Source organism: Lepeophtheirus salmonis, chromosome 8 (assembly GCF_016086655.4).
Source record: "Lepeophtheirus salmonis chromosome 8, UVic_Lsal_1.4, whole genome shotgun sequence".
Taxonomy (NCBI): domain Eukaryota; kingdom Metazoa; phylum Arthropoda; class Copepoda; order Siphonostomatoida; family Caligidae; genus Lepeophtheirus; species Lepeophtheirus salmonis.
This window is the reverse complement of record NC_052138.2, coordinates 30,182,937-30,199,588: the sequence shown is the minus strand read 5'-3', so window position 1 is coordinate 30,199,588 and position 16,652 is coordinate 30,182,937. Positions and strand designations below refer to the sequence as shown.

Below are 16,652 nucleotides of genomic sequence, written 5' to 3'. Positions count from 1 at the left end.
CCCACTCCGTATATAGAAAGGATATATAGGCTGTAACTACTCCGAAGTCGATCTTAAATTCTACACGGAGCCCAACAAGGACTTACACTTTATAATACCACGCACCATTTTTTACTATATACTTAAATGTTCTTTCTTCAAGAATAAAATATTAATGATAACAGCTTTAGAAAATAATTTCTTACTAGACCACTTTTCGTTTTCTGTTTTTTAGCATACCAAAAGGTCATATTTTCTTCAGCTCTATCCTTGATGTATAAAAATAAAATGAATAAATGGACAACTGACAATGAAATATCAAGTAAATGTATGGCTGCATGAATTTATTTTTATGGACTGTTTTAAAAAAAGTTCATCTAGCTCATAAATATGCCCAAAATCAAAACATTAAAAAAGTAAGAAGGAATTGCATAATTTTTAAACATTAATATATATTATACTTAGTTTAAACTTAGACCTCCTATACCAGGCCTAAGAGCAATAAAGTATATTTATAATTTACAACTCATTAAAAATATTAAAGTTTCTAAAACCAAGTAGCATGATCATAAGGCTACTAAAATCCAGATTTAAAAACTTTGCTTAGAATAAATGAGTAGAATGAAAGATGTAAGGTAGTCATGTCGACAAATTTTCCATAAAATTATAAGATCACATTATTTTATAGTAATTTTTGAAGTACTATTTATTATTTGGACTCTTATCGGATTAAAAAAAAACACGTTTTGGTAGAAATTTCTTATAATTACTTGCACAAAGAAATTGAGAGTGGTAACAGAGTTTACATGATGGATGTCACGAACAATTTAGAAACAAAAGGAATTATATTTGATCCATACCAATCTTTTTATTCAGGATTGGTTCCATTTGATTCACTAACATTCCTCATAGAATCTAATAAGTGCCACTTAAAATGATTAATGGCCTTCAAATACCCATGTCTGTCCCATCTCCCTTTTTAGATATTAATACAATTTTGTAACTGATTTAACTATAGATCTTTCTAGATATAATAAAAATCCTTTTTGACTAACCCAACTTTTCTAACAAGCTCGTCGGGTACAAACACTTTATGGCCTTTAAAATCCTTGCTCATACAATTTAATAATGATATGGCATGATTGTTGTTTACTTCTAAGTAATTTGTGGCACCATCCATGGCAGTATCGGGCATGTTGTTGTGAACAAAAATCCATTTCACAGCGCAACACCGTTCCTCATCTTTAAATTCAATCTTCTTTATATATGAAGCAGCTGTCGCCATGATGACCAAAACTTCACATATATCTTTTTGATACAACAACGTTTTTGCCTGCAAAAAAAGAAACGTCATTAGACAGCTGTATCCAGTGCCGTATGGCAGGAAGATTTTTCGGTCCGCTTTACAAGGGTGAACGGTTGATTTTCAGTGGTGAACGTGGGATATTTAAACAGGGCAAATGCTACAGCATATATTAAATCTTGCAAGAATATCGTCCAATGGACTGTCTGACCATTATTTTCTTCAGGCAAACATTGGGAAAAATAAAATGAAAAGGAAAAACTCTAGGCGGTAAGTCAATGCCGACCTATTCATAAAGGAAGGAGTATAATGGAGTATAAAATGCACGGTGCAAGAATGAGAGAAAATTTTTGAACTATACAATTAAGTCAAACAATTTAAACCTCCTTAAATATTTTAAAAATAATAACGGATGAAGATAATGAACGAGATTATAATATACCATGAAACGGTTACATCGACAGAAAATAAATTATGTTCACAAGTCTTGATGTTCTTAACTCGCATGTATACGTGGTGATGTGTTTGAAAAAAATGAAGAAAAAATGCATGTGTTCTTTATCATGATTAGAAGAAGAAGTTTTTCCTCTCTTTCCTTGACGCAAAGGTGTCAATCAAACTGTCCATGTCTTCATGGAGCACCTTGTCCACCATCACCCTGTCCATGTTCAAGAGGGTGAGGGAGGAGAGCCTCTCCTGGTCCATGGTGGTCCTCATGTGGTTCTTGAGCCTTCTGAGACAGGAGAATGACCGCTCCGCCTCACAGCTGCTGATGGGCATTGAGGCCAGGATAACGATCACCTTGTATAGCTCCGGCATCAGGCGGAACACTCCCGAGCTTATTAACTCCGCAGCAATTTGTGACGAAACCATGTCTTCTGTGTCAATATCTGCCTAGAGAAACATAAATTTTAAACATATAATGCAAAATGAAACATTATAATATTAACCTTGAATTGCTGGAAGATTGCATGGTCTGACTGGAGCTGCTCGAGTTCAAGTCTGTAGTGCTTGGCGACACGCTCAATGACACAGGTCTCCACTTCACTGTCATTGACGATTGCAATGAGATCCATTGTGATGTTTGTATCGTCGGTGGCAAATCTGCTCTCAAGCTCTAATACAATCTTATTGATTGATCAACATCGAAATGTGTTTCACGGAAGTAGGATTCAGTTGTTCCTTTCCACTTTATTCTCCTTGGAATCTTCGCCTCCTTGAATTCCAAATCAATTGAGTCCTCCTGGTCAAATACTGATTTCATCTCAGACGACTTCAACTCAGCAAGTTTCCAGATTGATTCAAAGATTTTCTCATTCTTAAGATCTTCAAGAGTCCTAATCACTAGGTTGACGTGTTTCCGGGCCTTTGTTAGGTCAACCTTTCTGCCTTGAAGTTCATCTGACAAGCTAGATGTGTGTCTGAGGAGTGTCTTCAACAGTTCAATGCCGAAAACAAATTCGTGACTAAAGATGCTGTTGAGCAGAGAAGTTGCTGTTGAACTCGACAATGTATCTTTATCTTTTCTCATTATTATGAGGGTCTTCATGATTCTGACCATCCCTAGAGATACAGCGTGTACAGCATCGTAGCGGAGACTCCAGCGGGTAGCAGACTGGTTCTTCAGGGTCATCACCTTGGCATGCTCCTCATCTTTACTTGTTATCTTCACCGACTTGTAGATTGCTGACCTCTTTGGTGACCCTTCAATGAAGTTGTATAAAATTTGTACTGTCCCCATTGTATTTCTCAACAGGGTTATATCTGAGAGAAGATCCTTGACTACAAGATTGAGGACATGGGCGTAGCAGTGGATGTAGACACACAGTGGGGCTGCTTCCTTCCACCTGGCGGCAAGACCCTTCTTGATGCCGGATATGTTGGAGGCACCGTCCGCGGCCAGGGAGACAGTGCGGGCGGGGTTAACGCCGAGATCCTTGACAGCCTCGTGAAGCTTCTCAAACAAATATTTGCCGTCAGTCTGGGTAACTTTTACAAACTTGAGGAAGCTCTCTTTCTTGATGCCTTCACTCGTCAGATATCCCAGTGACAGACTGAACTGCTCCGTGTTTGACATATCTGATGTCTCATCAACAATCACAGAGAACCAGTAGTCATCATCGCCGGCACAAGTCTTGACATCTTCAATTATATTTTCCGTCACTTTGGATGCTATAATCTCTATCAGCTCATTTTGGATGTCAGGTGAAGTCCATTTGGCAAAACCTGCCCCAGCTGAACCAAATTTTTTGACTTCGGCCTCCAGTTTATCTTTGAGAATATGATTGTCGTGTGAACGCAGGGACAAAAGCTCCAAGAAGTTTCCTCGATTGTTTTCATTAGATTCCGTCAACTTTTCTCTTGTTTCGGAATCGCCCCTAAAAGCCAATCCTTGCTTTGCGAGGAACCCAACAGTTTGGAAAAGATACCTCAAATAAGCTCGCCACTTCACGACTTCCTCAGCATGTTGAGACTGAACATGGCCGAGAACCGAGGTATTCTTTCTCTTTGATGTGAGGAAATTGATCCACTTTTCCATCGACAGTTTGTGTTTTTTGTTGTTAGAATGAACTTTCAACGAGGAACTGTTTTTCCATGTTTTGAACTCAAATTTCCCAAGGTTGGAAATGGAAAATTTGGAACAGGCGAAACACTTGGCTGACTTTTCAACCTCGTCATATTCTAGCCACGGGAACTTACGGAACCAATCATATTGAAAGTCTCTGGAGTATTTTTCATCTATCTGAGGACTGTATGTTTGTAACTTGGGCTGTAGAGGATGATCTCTCTCGACTTTAGGCACAGTTTCCCGCTCAGTCTCCACTCTGGTTCTGGTCTGGATGTCCTTCCGCTTTGGCTCCCGCCCGGTAAGTATCGGGTCACCCAGCTGGCTCGTGAAGACGACAGGGTACTCTGGGCCTCCGTCCACAAACTCCATCTCCTCAGTCTTGCTCTTCTCACCTCCCTGGACATTGTCGCTAGTCTCAGAGTCCTCTGCAGAGGGAATATTGTTGTTGTTGACTACAGAGAGCTGCTCGGGAGAGAAGATTGGTCCGATATCGAGATTAGGAAGTCTTATTCCATGAGAAATCCGTCCGCTGGGGTAATTTGATGAGTCGCCATTATTTTCTGTGTCTGCAGTAACTTTCTCTTCAGCAGAAACGGACTTTTCAGATCTTGGTTCAGGCAGTAAGGCCTCAACTGGAGCAGGGTCATCGGGACAGGAGGAGGCAGTGACTGAGGATGAGGATGTAGCAGAGGAAGTTTTCTTAACAGCAAAGTTCAATGTTTTCTGCTTCTTATGATCAATTTTCACTTGATACTTGCAGCTGGGGTCATTCTTATGGAGTTTAACTTTGTGATCATTAAAGTTGTCCTTCTGTATTTCCTTCTGACAGATAGAACAAATCACCAACTCTCTGTTAAAATGCGTTTTCCGCTTCCCGTGATACATTTCTGATAATTAATAAATTACTGCAACAATCCACTCTAAAAAGTACATAACTATTATTTATGTCCCTTTTAAGCAGTAATAATTTAATTTATCTTGTATTCAATGAAACAAATTCTCACGCTCTTAAATATTTCAAGAGTACTCCATACGAAAAATGTTGTGTGCGTCTTTTTTTTTTTTTTTTTTTTTTTTGCTGTAAAGTACTTCACATTTGCAACCAGTAACGTTAAACGTAATATCTAACTCAAATATCCACTCAATGTGAAGTACTTTAAATCCATACGAAAAATGTTGTGTGCGTCTTTGTTTTTTATTTTTGGCTGTAAAGTACTCTTGAAATAATTGCAGTAATTTATTAATTATCAGAAATGTATCACGGGAAGCGGAAAACGCGTTTTATATTCAAAGGTTCAATCATTTATATTTATAAAATGACAGGCAATATTTGAAAGAGATATTACTGTAAATTACAGGATTTGAATTCAAATTTCTGCGATGAATTGAGATACCCGAGAGTGTTAACTGTAGTTTAAAACCTCCGTTTTATCTATCTGACTTAATTTGGCCCCAATATTGTCTTAGAGATATAATTTATTAATTTACTAATTCTATAAATGTGCCAGTGAATTTTGGCTACTTTAAGTACAATTTGTGGTGCCTCCAAAGGATTAATCAGAATCATTTTTTCATTTAAATGAACCATAACTTGTTGGAAAATGTATTCCATGTTCAATTTTGAGAAAAATTATCTAGCTTCCTTTTGGGTGGACGTGCTACAAATATGTAATTTTATTATAATGACTCAGTACTATTATGAGTTGGTCATAAGTTACATATATATAATAGATTTTAATAATTAATTATGACTTAATTCATCTATATTTACATACCTATATGATTGATGGACGGTTGAGTAAGGTTTTTTTTTTTTGGTCTGCTGAAGCGGACAAAGTGCAATACTGACGTACGGCCCTGGCTGTATCATAACAAAATCGCTGGTAGACACAAGCATCGATTCGATCATAATGCCTTGTACATATTGTGCTCCATTGTACAATGAAACTAAGCAATTTTTCATAATAGCCATTGTCATTAAGATCATTTTGGGTAATTATAATCCAATATATAGTGAAATTATTTTATCTAAAATAACTCAATTCATCTTATTGTTAGTTATTTTCCCTAATATCTTATTTCATTAGTAAAGTTATCGATAATTTTTATAATAAATATATTGACAAAATTAGATACCTATATTTGATGAGTTTTCATAATAATATAACCGAAATTCCATCAATTATATAAATTGTACAATTTGAAAGACATTTAAAACGTTTTCATCATATAAAATGTTTGATAATAATTCAATAAATAGATAGTAAAGTGAACTATGCATCCAAGTAGGTACTCAAAATGACAAATTGGATATGTGATCCACCTTAATCACATCAGTATAATACGTTGACGAGGGAGGAGGGCATTGACACATGGGTAAGTTCATACATCCATTTACAATCAAGTTTCTACGTGTTGTGCTTCATTCCTCTCTTAAAATAACCAACTATTATTGTATTAGTGCTACGACTCTTTTTGGTTAGTTAGTGAGCAAATCATGTTACGTGACATAAGTTCTCAATTTTCTACTTCAGAGTAATTATTTTAATTGTCAATAATTTACTTCTCAAATCCAAATATTTTCTTATTTATTCCTAATTCATATATTTTTTGTTCTTTTGTACCGGGGGTTTGAAAAGTCCATGCCCCCCTATATGACGACGATTTAAGAGACAATGTAAAGTTCCAATCAATTTTTTGCATTTACATCAGATGAATCTAGAGTTCTTTAGGTTAAGAAAAAGTGATGTATCATTGATATATGTTGATAACTAATAAAAATAGAAGGCAAAAGGTTATAGATTGCTACATTTGTCTGCACCAGCCAGCACAACTCCGACATCTTAAGAGGTGAATCTTAACTGACATATAGTGTACAAGGTCTGAAAGCTTTTGTAAAATGAAGAGAGCCTCAGGTCCTAAAAGTGATCCACCAATACATTGACATTGAAAATTAAATGCATCTCTGTATGGAACGCTGGAAGAGGATAATAAATCATCTCAATTATAATGCTGATAGAATCATCTGTATACAGTGATGAGGAGATATTAACTGTGGATACTGTCATCAACAAACAAAATGACAGAGCTCCTTGGTTTGAAGATATCCCTTGAAGCCTTTTGGAAGTATCCAAGACGAACCGTCTTGCCATAGATCCACAAAACCTTTAAGAAGTCGAAAACATGAATTTCTGGCCCTCCCCAGTTCCCTGATATGAATTCTTTGGATTTTTCAATATTGTGACATATTGAGTCCAAAGCCTGTAGATTCTGCCATGTGAACATAACCAACCTTGAAACCTCAGGGAAGTCTCATTGGAGGAGGATGTCCAAAATTTACATAGCTAAAGTATATACTGCCTTCCGACCTCGTCTGGAGGCGGTAATTGAAGCTGGTGGAAACCAAATTCATGAATAATAATATTCATAATTTGTGGATAAAAAAGTATTTAACAGCTTAAATATGTACTATAACGATGATATCAAACAAATACACATATTTTACCTTTACCCTAATCTGCATATCTTCTGTGTATATATATAAAAGAGATTGTGTGTGTGTACAGATGTCCTTTATACGTTCCCACACCATTGAACCTAGGAGTGTGAAATTTTGCATGGTTCCCTCTTTTGAACTTGGATAGGCTAAGGTTTTGTAGATTTTGGGGAGGTCATATAAGGGGAGCTTATCCTATACCCAAAAACTGTTTAGTTCTAAATATATTTAAAATCAAGAAAGTTATGTGCTAAAAAATAAATCGGTGAAAATTGTAATTTCGTTTATTTCAAGTGCAAAAAAATGAACTTTCAATAGAATATGGAACTAGTAAATGGAATAAAGTTTCTAAAAATTTGTCTGGAGATTCGTTTGCATATGGGGACTCTGCTCAATAAAGCAAATAAAAAAACCAATTTAAAACGAAAAAAACGTGTTTTCTTTGTTAAGTTAAGCCAGGGACATTTGAGCCGATGTATTACTCTGCAGAGATGGTATTTTTAGTATACTTTGGACGTCAGTAGTACAATCTTCAATTCCGACGACTTAAGATGTTCATATAAAGCCTTTGAGTTCAAAGTCACGCATTGTAAACAATTTATTTGCAATGTTTGTCTGATCCTTTTTCTTCGAGGCCCTCAATATTAAGGCACACAAATCTCTTTAGCTGATTAATTTTATGACATTCCATGAAGGTATGTAGAGTTGAATAAAATATCTTACCACGATCTTTACATGATCTGAAGAACTTAGTATAGTCTGCTGAGATATGAAAATTGCACTGTAATTTTCATTCTGTTCCATAGTGATCCAACGATTTTCTTTTTCAAATGATCAGGGAAGTTAAATATGCCCATATATTTATTGAAGATAAAATCCACATCAATCCTGTAGCTCGTGGTCTTGACATATTAATATGCCGTGATTTTGGCAGACATTAATTATTTAAAAATCTGGACAGAGACTGCAAGAATCTGCCATCAAAAATAGTCTTAAGGGACTTATATCAAGGAAAGTCAATATTCCATTATTAATTCCTAATATATTTTTAGGATTTTCCCAATATTTAAAAAAATATCTCTTTTACGAGGTTTTTCATAATTATGTTCACAGTGGAGTCATCAAAAATTGGAACATCTCTCAAAGTTAATCTCTGATATGTCCCCGGAAGACCTCAATCAAGTATTCGATTATATTCGTAGAGGCTTTTTTATTTAAAACAATATAATTATTTGTGCAGAGTTTAAGAATTAACAATAAGTTAATCGGATAAGTGTTAAGTGAGATAATAACGTTTGAAGTGAAAAATAATAGAGGAGAAATTTTTCAAGTGCATGGGTCTCTCTTTAACGCTTGAGGATCCTCGCCACCGTCAATTTCTCCTCAAGGATCTTCCTCTCGAATTGAGAGACCCTGATTTGTCAGATGTACCATCTTCTCTACTGTTCATGTGTAATGAATAATTTCTATCGTCTCAACGTACCCCAGGGATGTATCAAATTTATACATCCATGTCCCTTTAGCATAAGCTAAAGTATGAAATTGGTGATATAAAGAGTAAATTGTTTTAAAAATTACCAAATTTCCCATATCTCAGTATGACGTCTATATTTTTTGTCTTCTCTACATATCAATTTATCTATTTTTATCAAGACCCACTTAATGATATGCAATTATATCATTAGTGCCTTTTTCTAGGAATCTTTTTTTTTTATTTGTCGTTGATTGGCTACAAGGACATACATACAATAGTTTTCATATGATATCAATCAATCTATTTTACTTGATTTCTTAATTAGCACAGCTGCACCATTAAAATGATTTAGCATTTTGTCGACTCGAACAATGATCAGTTAGACTTGATTCTAGAAGTGAGTCAATTTTAAAATTCTCAAAACCCAAAACTGACTGCATTTTTGATCATTAAATCTCATCAACTGTTTTGAGTTTTGTGACACTTTTGCTTGTAAGAGATTATCTAATCTATGACAACTTTTCAGGATCTCCCAATCTAAAAACAAAAGTATTAACTCATTTGTACTCAGAAATGCAAAAAAATAAATTTTGCCAAAATATATTTTTTTTTTCCTTTTTTAATTTATCGATTCGAGACGATCCTGAACAACTTTACTTTATTACACACAAGACTTAAATGGGTAGAACGTATAAATTCTTATTGTTTTATGGTAAAGGAACTATAAAAAGTAATATTACATAATATCAACACATATAACACCATTTGTAGTAATTGGCCTAGTTTTAATAATGGAAAGCACTCAATTTACGCAGAGTTTTTCGTTAATAGACCTAGCCACAAATATACTAATTGAACAAAGCATGACCTATTTTTCAGGAATGAGTCATTTACCTAGATATTTCATAAATAATACAAGCCAAATAAGCAAATGTTGGAGTAATTTGAGAGTTTGATACCATGTCCTTCAAGCTTGATGAACCTTTGTTTTGTTTCATCAACCTTGAAATAATAGCATACAAAACCTCAAATTAAGTAAATCCACAGCTAATAAAATTTATGAAACAACTTATAGCTCTATTGATCTCTTCATTCACATATACTCTTATCAGCTGTCGATTTGTCTTTTCTTGTTTTATAATAGTTCTTAACGTTGATGTGTTGCACCCAAATTATTTCCTCCTTCATAATTAATTATTATGAACACGTATTTCACTAACATAAAAAAAAGAGCGTTTTTTTGTGGGCAGTTGATAGTTTTGTTCGGAATTCCGATACTATCATTAGATTTTACATATTGGTTAGGAAAAAAAGGCTGCAAGGAGAAGGTGGGAGAGAGAAATATGGCACACATGAATTAAGACCCATGTTAATATCAGCTGCTTTATATATGAGTTTGGATTAAGAAAATGAAAAATTGCTATAAAGAGGAGAACCTTCGACATTTGAAATAATGTTGGTGTAGAACAAATATTATAATTATTGAATGTTAAATTTAAATTGATTTACATGAGAGATTATGGATATTTTTTTTTTGTGTCGGGGAGATTGTAACACATCCACGACCCATAAAATAATGAAAAGAAAAAAGAGAAAACACATCAACAGATTTTCCTTTCCTAATTTTTAAAGGTAGCTTTTTCATTACAAACATGTCAACTTTATTCAGAGTGATACCGGGGTACTAAAGTATTTGAAACGGTACAACACTAAACTGATATTACAACCTGTACTTACAACTTCAAAACTACATCTTTAAGAATTTTTACATAAACGATATAAATATTTCTACCACTCTTCCCTCTTTTTAAATTTTTGAGCCAGACTCACCTCAAATCAAAAATCCTACAAAAACCCATGTAACTACAGGATTGTCCTAAATCTCATTTCTTAAATATATATTTAGTCGTAAAAGTACCGACATACCCATACTTATATAGAAACGGGATACCAGTACGAAAATATTGGTATTAAGACAACACTAACCCCCAATTTTTCATCTTTTTTCCTCCTTATTTAGTGTTCTGATTGGTTGAATTTGAATAAGCTTTTGTTAAGCTGTCAACAATGATTAAATAATAATTTAATTGATGTTAAGAATTGACAAACTAACAACTGATTTTGTCCTCTTTGTCTTTTTCTTTTTATAGAAAAGAGAAATATAATTTTCTATTTTTTTTAATTCATAAATATAATTTTTGAATTTTTTTGAACAAAAGTTTTTTTTTTTTTTTTTTTTGAATAGCTGTGGACATTTGAAATATTTTGTTAATTCCACTGGATTTTCGAAATATTTTTCAAAAAGTTAAATATTTGAATTTCATTTTTGAAATTTTTTTTCAAAAATAAAATTTTTAGCGAACAACTTTGAATTATTGAATTTTTTTTTACAAAAAGTTTAATTTTCTGTAACTGGCTGTCTATTTAAATTTTTTTTTTTTTTTAAAAAATAAAATTTGAAATTATTTATCAAAAATTTAATTTATTGCGAATAAATATGTATTTATGGAAAAATTTGATATTTGAAATTTTTTCGAAGAATTATAGAATTTGAATTTTTTTTTTTTTTTTTAAATTAAATATTTGAAATTTTGTTTCAAAAATCTAATTTTTGCATTTTTTTTTTCTGTTAAAATTTAACAAACCAAGCCTCCCCCATAATATATATATATATATAATCCTACTGACGATCTGATCAGTGTTTTAAACATTAATAGATTGAATTTGGAATACCTCTTGTAAAAATATTATGAACAATTTCCAACAATTATTGAATAATATCTCCATAGTTGGGAAGGATTGGCAAACCATCAACTTATTTCAGGCCTGTTTCTGCATGTTTTTAGTATACAAATGGAGGGACAGTACACCTTTTAACAAAAATCTTCTTGTCAAATTTCTCACAATTGAATATTTTTATACAATTTGATTTTTTTTAAATTTAAATTTGTCAAAAGCCCCCCCCGACCACACACAAAGATCTTGACATCATAGCAAATAGCGAATTACCAATGATTTTTCCCTAAATTATTTTATTATTTTTAGAGAAACGGTTGATAAATGTAATGAAGATATATGCTTTGAAGCTTCCTTTCAGACGAAAGTACCATACAATATTATAACACAAATATAGATGCATGCTAGAAAAACATCTGACTAAGAAACACTGAGTAATTCGTCCTATAACGGAGCTATCATATGCATTAATACGTAATTGCAGTGAAACAACACATGTAAATCGATAAACTTTTGACGTAATAAATTAACTTCCAATTATATCGTTAATAATATATATATATAGGTACGAGTAGGGTAGAGTGGGGTAGTTTCAATAACCATTTTTATTTTTATTTTTGAATAAATTACTAAAAACTAATTTTTATTCCATTTAAAAGTTAATTTCATAGAATATTACATATCTTTAGTATAGATTGTGTCTGCAAAATTTTCAGTTTTTGGCGTAAAATTAAATCCGAGTATTAGGTCAAGTAAAAAGTGTTGAGTGTTTTTCGCTAGATGTCTTTAGTAAGCCATATCTCACGATTAATGCATTGCATAAAAAATGAGCTTAAGTATGCTAAAAGGTTAAGAGTACACTTAATAAAAGTTAATTGACAGTTTTGTGTCTAGTGAAACCAGTTGTGTGTTACAGCGTTCCAAAAAAAAAATTTTTGCTGATCCAAACAGTATCGAATGTCGTTATGGTAATATGGAGATGAGGCACGATGTGGTAGGGCAATCATTGAGAAGTTCGATACAACAATGGATATCGTTGAGTTGGACGAGCTTGTTAATTTAATTTATTTATTTTAATTTTATCGTTAAAATTAAGTTAAAATTTAGAACTTTTTACTTCGCCTATTATTATTAGAGAGCAACGTCATAATGTTTTGTATTCTTAGTATTTTGCTTATAGCGTTGACCCAAACTTGAAAGCAGCCCCCAAACTTTTTGGAAATTAATTAATATATGTTGACGGCTATTACATGGTAATTTGGGAAAAATTAAAGTATACCATATTTGAAATTTTTATGGTCAAAGATTTGACCTCGTGACCTCAAGTCCAAAGAGACATTTTATTGGGTAAAGTTATAAAAATATCGAATAATCAATGTGTAAATATCTATCCAATCACGTTTAAATTAGATCGATATCACTAAAAACACAAGGGAAACACACAAAGATATCCCAATTTTCAATCCTCTATGTTTGTCAATTTGAATTGATGTTGAAACATTCAAATTATTAAGTATAATAAAAGTTTTGATAATCATTGGGCGGGATGTATAGCACACACGAATGTGTTTAATTAGTTTTTGAATATAATTAAATCTAAATAGGAAAGTATGTTCACTACTCAGGAATTAAATAATAATGACAACTGCTAAGGAAATGGAAATGTATTCTTCAGATAGTCAATTTAAAAAAAAAATGAAACAAATAGATAATATTAAAATAAAAATATTATCTTCTAGGTCTAGGCTAATTCGGGGTAAGAATAATAAAATAAACTCTTTATTTTCAAGTTTCGACGAAGACTTTCAAACTCAGTAATTAATATGTTTTTAAAGACGATTTATTTAGATGAAAAGGTTTTATTAAATTAAGTGAGAGATTATGGGTTTGTTTTGTGATAATTTTGATAATGAATAACTCCATTCATTCTCTTGACAATTTTTCAAAATTACCAACATTTTTTAATCTGTTATGTTCATGTAACCAGAACTGTCTCAGTAGACGCACACAAATACTTAATGTTAGAGGTATTTTTGAAAACCTGCTATTGGCCTATATTACGTTACGCTCAGGGTAATACAGGCCACCAAATTTGCATCAGAAAAGTAAAGTTTGAAAAAGTAAGAAATATTGTTTTGCCAGACAAGGGCATTATACAATATATTTTAGGAAAACTGTTTTTGATCAGGATCCGGAAATATATCGGTGTTCCGTTAGTAAATAAGAAATAAATTTAAATTTAAGGATCTATTTTTATATTTTGAGAAGAAAAAATACATTTGAATTTAGTTTTGCCCATATACCTATTCTCAACTTTAATTTTATCATTATCACAAATATTGTGCGTGTCCGTAACTTAATCGGGCCTGCAATAAGTAGCTTAAATAGTAAATGATGAAAAGCTAATTTTTACTGGAACTGGAGGTTGTATAATTTTGAAATACACCCGCGGCCTAAAAATCAATTTGTTATATATATAAAATTATGTTAAACAGGGGAACAATGGGGGAGAGGGGAATTTTGTAGAAATGAATTGGAGACAATAATCAAATTTATTTATGAGCGTAGAATCCAAAACTGATCTCAGTTTTTCTTTCAGTCATCTGAATTCTGAAATATCTAAAATTATAGTAATTCGGGATTATGGTCGTTCAGACTCATTTTTTACTTTTAAAAAGTCCCCAAATTAAAAGTATGATCAATAAAACTTAGTTAATAGGGTTTTTTGGATTAAAAAGTTTTTTTATTTTTAATATTTCAAAATTGGATCTACGATAAAAAAGTCAACACGATTTTTGGCACAGTAATACCCCTATTTTTGTAGAACATGTTTGCAAAGTTTTATATTTATAATAGTTGGGCAATTTTTTTATTGTTGATCAAGTACTTGCTAGTACATTTAAAAAAAAATAAAATTAAAATTGAGGTCATAATAAATTAAAATATTATAATTTTGACTTCATTTTTGGAATCATCATACTTCAAAATAGTTAAGTACCAAAGTTCAAGAGGTTAGTAGCTCTTCCGGATATAAAAAGACATTGAAGCAACGTTGAAATTTTTTGGTCCAAGACGAGTATCTATATCTCAGAATTATGTTTGTTTTACAATGTTTACAATTTACGATTGTGTGCGAAAAATCATCCAATTTAAGAGGGTTGGGTGACATTTTCTATTTATTTGGCCGATTTAATAGGGAGTGACTCTAATGGATTTCTTTTTACTAGACCTTATAAATTCAAAAATGGCTAATAGCTCAGCGGTTGGAATATTTCTGTATATTTATCAAATGTTGGGTAGGAACATTCTGCTTTTGTGAAGGTTTTTTAAATTTTTATTACATTTATACAAAAAAAAAATGTGTGGATTTTTTTTTCTTCATATTTTATACCAAAAAAACTCCATATTAGACTCATTTTTCTAGTATTTCGTTTTGAGTTACACTTAATTTATTTTATTAAAAAGATCTACCATAAAATTAATTTCATATTTCTGATACTAAGTTATCTTTATGACTCATAGTTTTGGCTGCATTCAAAAATCCCTCTTTTTTACACGATTCAAAAAAGGTAATTTTTGTATAATTTGATGTTCTTTTTTATGGGTTGTCGAACTTTTCAATAATAGGTATACATTAATAAAATTGTTCAATTTTCCAAAGCCTATTCAGAAAAGCACATTTTATAGAACACTATATAAATAAAAATATTTAATAATATACGTAAAAAAAAAAAAATTATACTGAGTGGTCCATTAAAATTTGAACACTTTAAATTTTACACTTCAACAATAAATAGTATTATAAATAGATGTGTGTCTGAGTTCTCAAATTATTAATGTAGCCGCCATTAGCCGCAATGATGACTTCCAGGCAGCGGTGGAAGGCCTCGCACCCGCTGTGGATACAGTCCTCTGTCACAGTGTCCTAATGATGACTGACAGTAGCTTTGAGGGCCACAGTGTTTGGATGACAGATACTACAGGTCTTCTGTTTGACGGGGATTGGCCTGGACTGCTTTTACTCATCTGGGTACAGTTTGGCCTTTATTAAATAGCCCTTCTTCCTCTCCAACGTTACAGTCTGGCTAACACCGTAAACGGTGGTCCTGGAGACGACCAACAGCGGGGAGTGCCCGAATGGAAATTAGTTGATCACGTTCAAGTGTCATTTTTTCGACTGGTTTGTTTTGTTTTGTAACTAATTGTTTATGCCTTAATATATCGATTATAATATAAAATTTATTACTAATTCAATAATAAATTAAGGTTTAGTGATTGAAATTAATTAGTATTCTCGAGCTCTCTATGCCATCAGCAAGTCCGAAACGTTGGAGAAGAAGAAAGACTCTGTCAAAAAGGTGAAATTGAAAAAGAGGAGTTAAAGAAAACACCCCAAGCCTCTGATGAGGTTCCCGGTAAGTTAGAGGATCCGACTATGTGACTGTCTTGGGGAGAACCTTTCGCTGTGGGTGAAGGCAAACTATCGTAAAGGACATATAGTTTTCTGGCAGGATGGTGGTCCTGTACACATCCCATAAAAGGCTCAGGAATTGTTGTTCTATCCCAAACCCTTTTAGCACACCTAGAGCCCTCATACTAATTCTCTTGACTACAGGCCAGCAATGCCCGTTATCCAAACCCTGAGACTAGCACAATATAGCTACACCATTATAGAGGACTACATCTGCAGCGGATGACAGGGATTCCGCCGCCGTCTGGAAGCCATCATCGCCACTAAGTGTTGCTATATTGATTATTAAGTGAGCTCATACACACATCTATTTATAGTATTAATTTTCTTAAAATTCTATTGTCAATTAATAAAATATATCTGATTGAAGTTTAAAATTTAAAGTTTATATATTTCAAGTAACCAACCGGTATATGTAATATTTATTACTGTTTTAGTAAGCCATTGAAAAAGTAATCAAAATTAATTAAATAACCTCAGTCCACCCTACATATTTAGTACATAATATAACAAGAGTATCATTGCGAAGTAATGTTCAAAATATGTATGTGTTATTTATGTATGGTAGATTAAAAGCGAGGCAACTTCGACAAATCGACTCGCTGCAAAATTATAGACGTAGGT

The 16,652-nt window shown here is 32.7% G+C and overlaps 1 protein-coding gene across 2 annotated transcripts; it reads right to left on the bottom strand.

The window, feature by feature from the left end:
• Positions 1 to 1,701: 1,701 nt before the first annotated feature.
• LOC139906164 (zinc finger MYM-type protein 1-like) lies at positions 1,702 to 5,416 on the bottom strand. 2 transcript variants are annotated; one of them, XM_071890517.1, is made up of 2 exons: positions 2,233 to 5,416; positions 1,702 to 2,176 (listed from the first exon to the last, which is right to left on the bottom strand). In XM_071890517.1, the coding sequence occupies exon 1, from the start codon at positions 4,734 to 4,736 to the stop codon at positions 2,400 to 2,402; it is 2,337 nt and encodes a 778-aa protein (XP_071746618.1). In that variant the 5' UTR covers positions 4,737 to 5,416; the 3' UTR covers positions 1,702 to 2,176; positions 2,233 to 2,399. The 2 variants fall into 2 exon arrangements, with proteins under 2 accessions (XP_071746618.1, XP_071746619.1); XM_071890518.1 differs by having other exon boundaries at positions 1,702 to 2,172.
• Between the last annotated feature and the right edge of the window lie 11,236 nt (positions 5,417 to 16,652).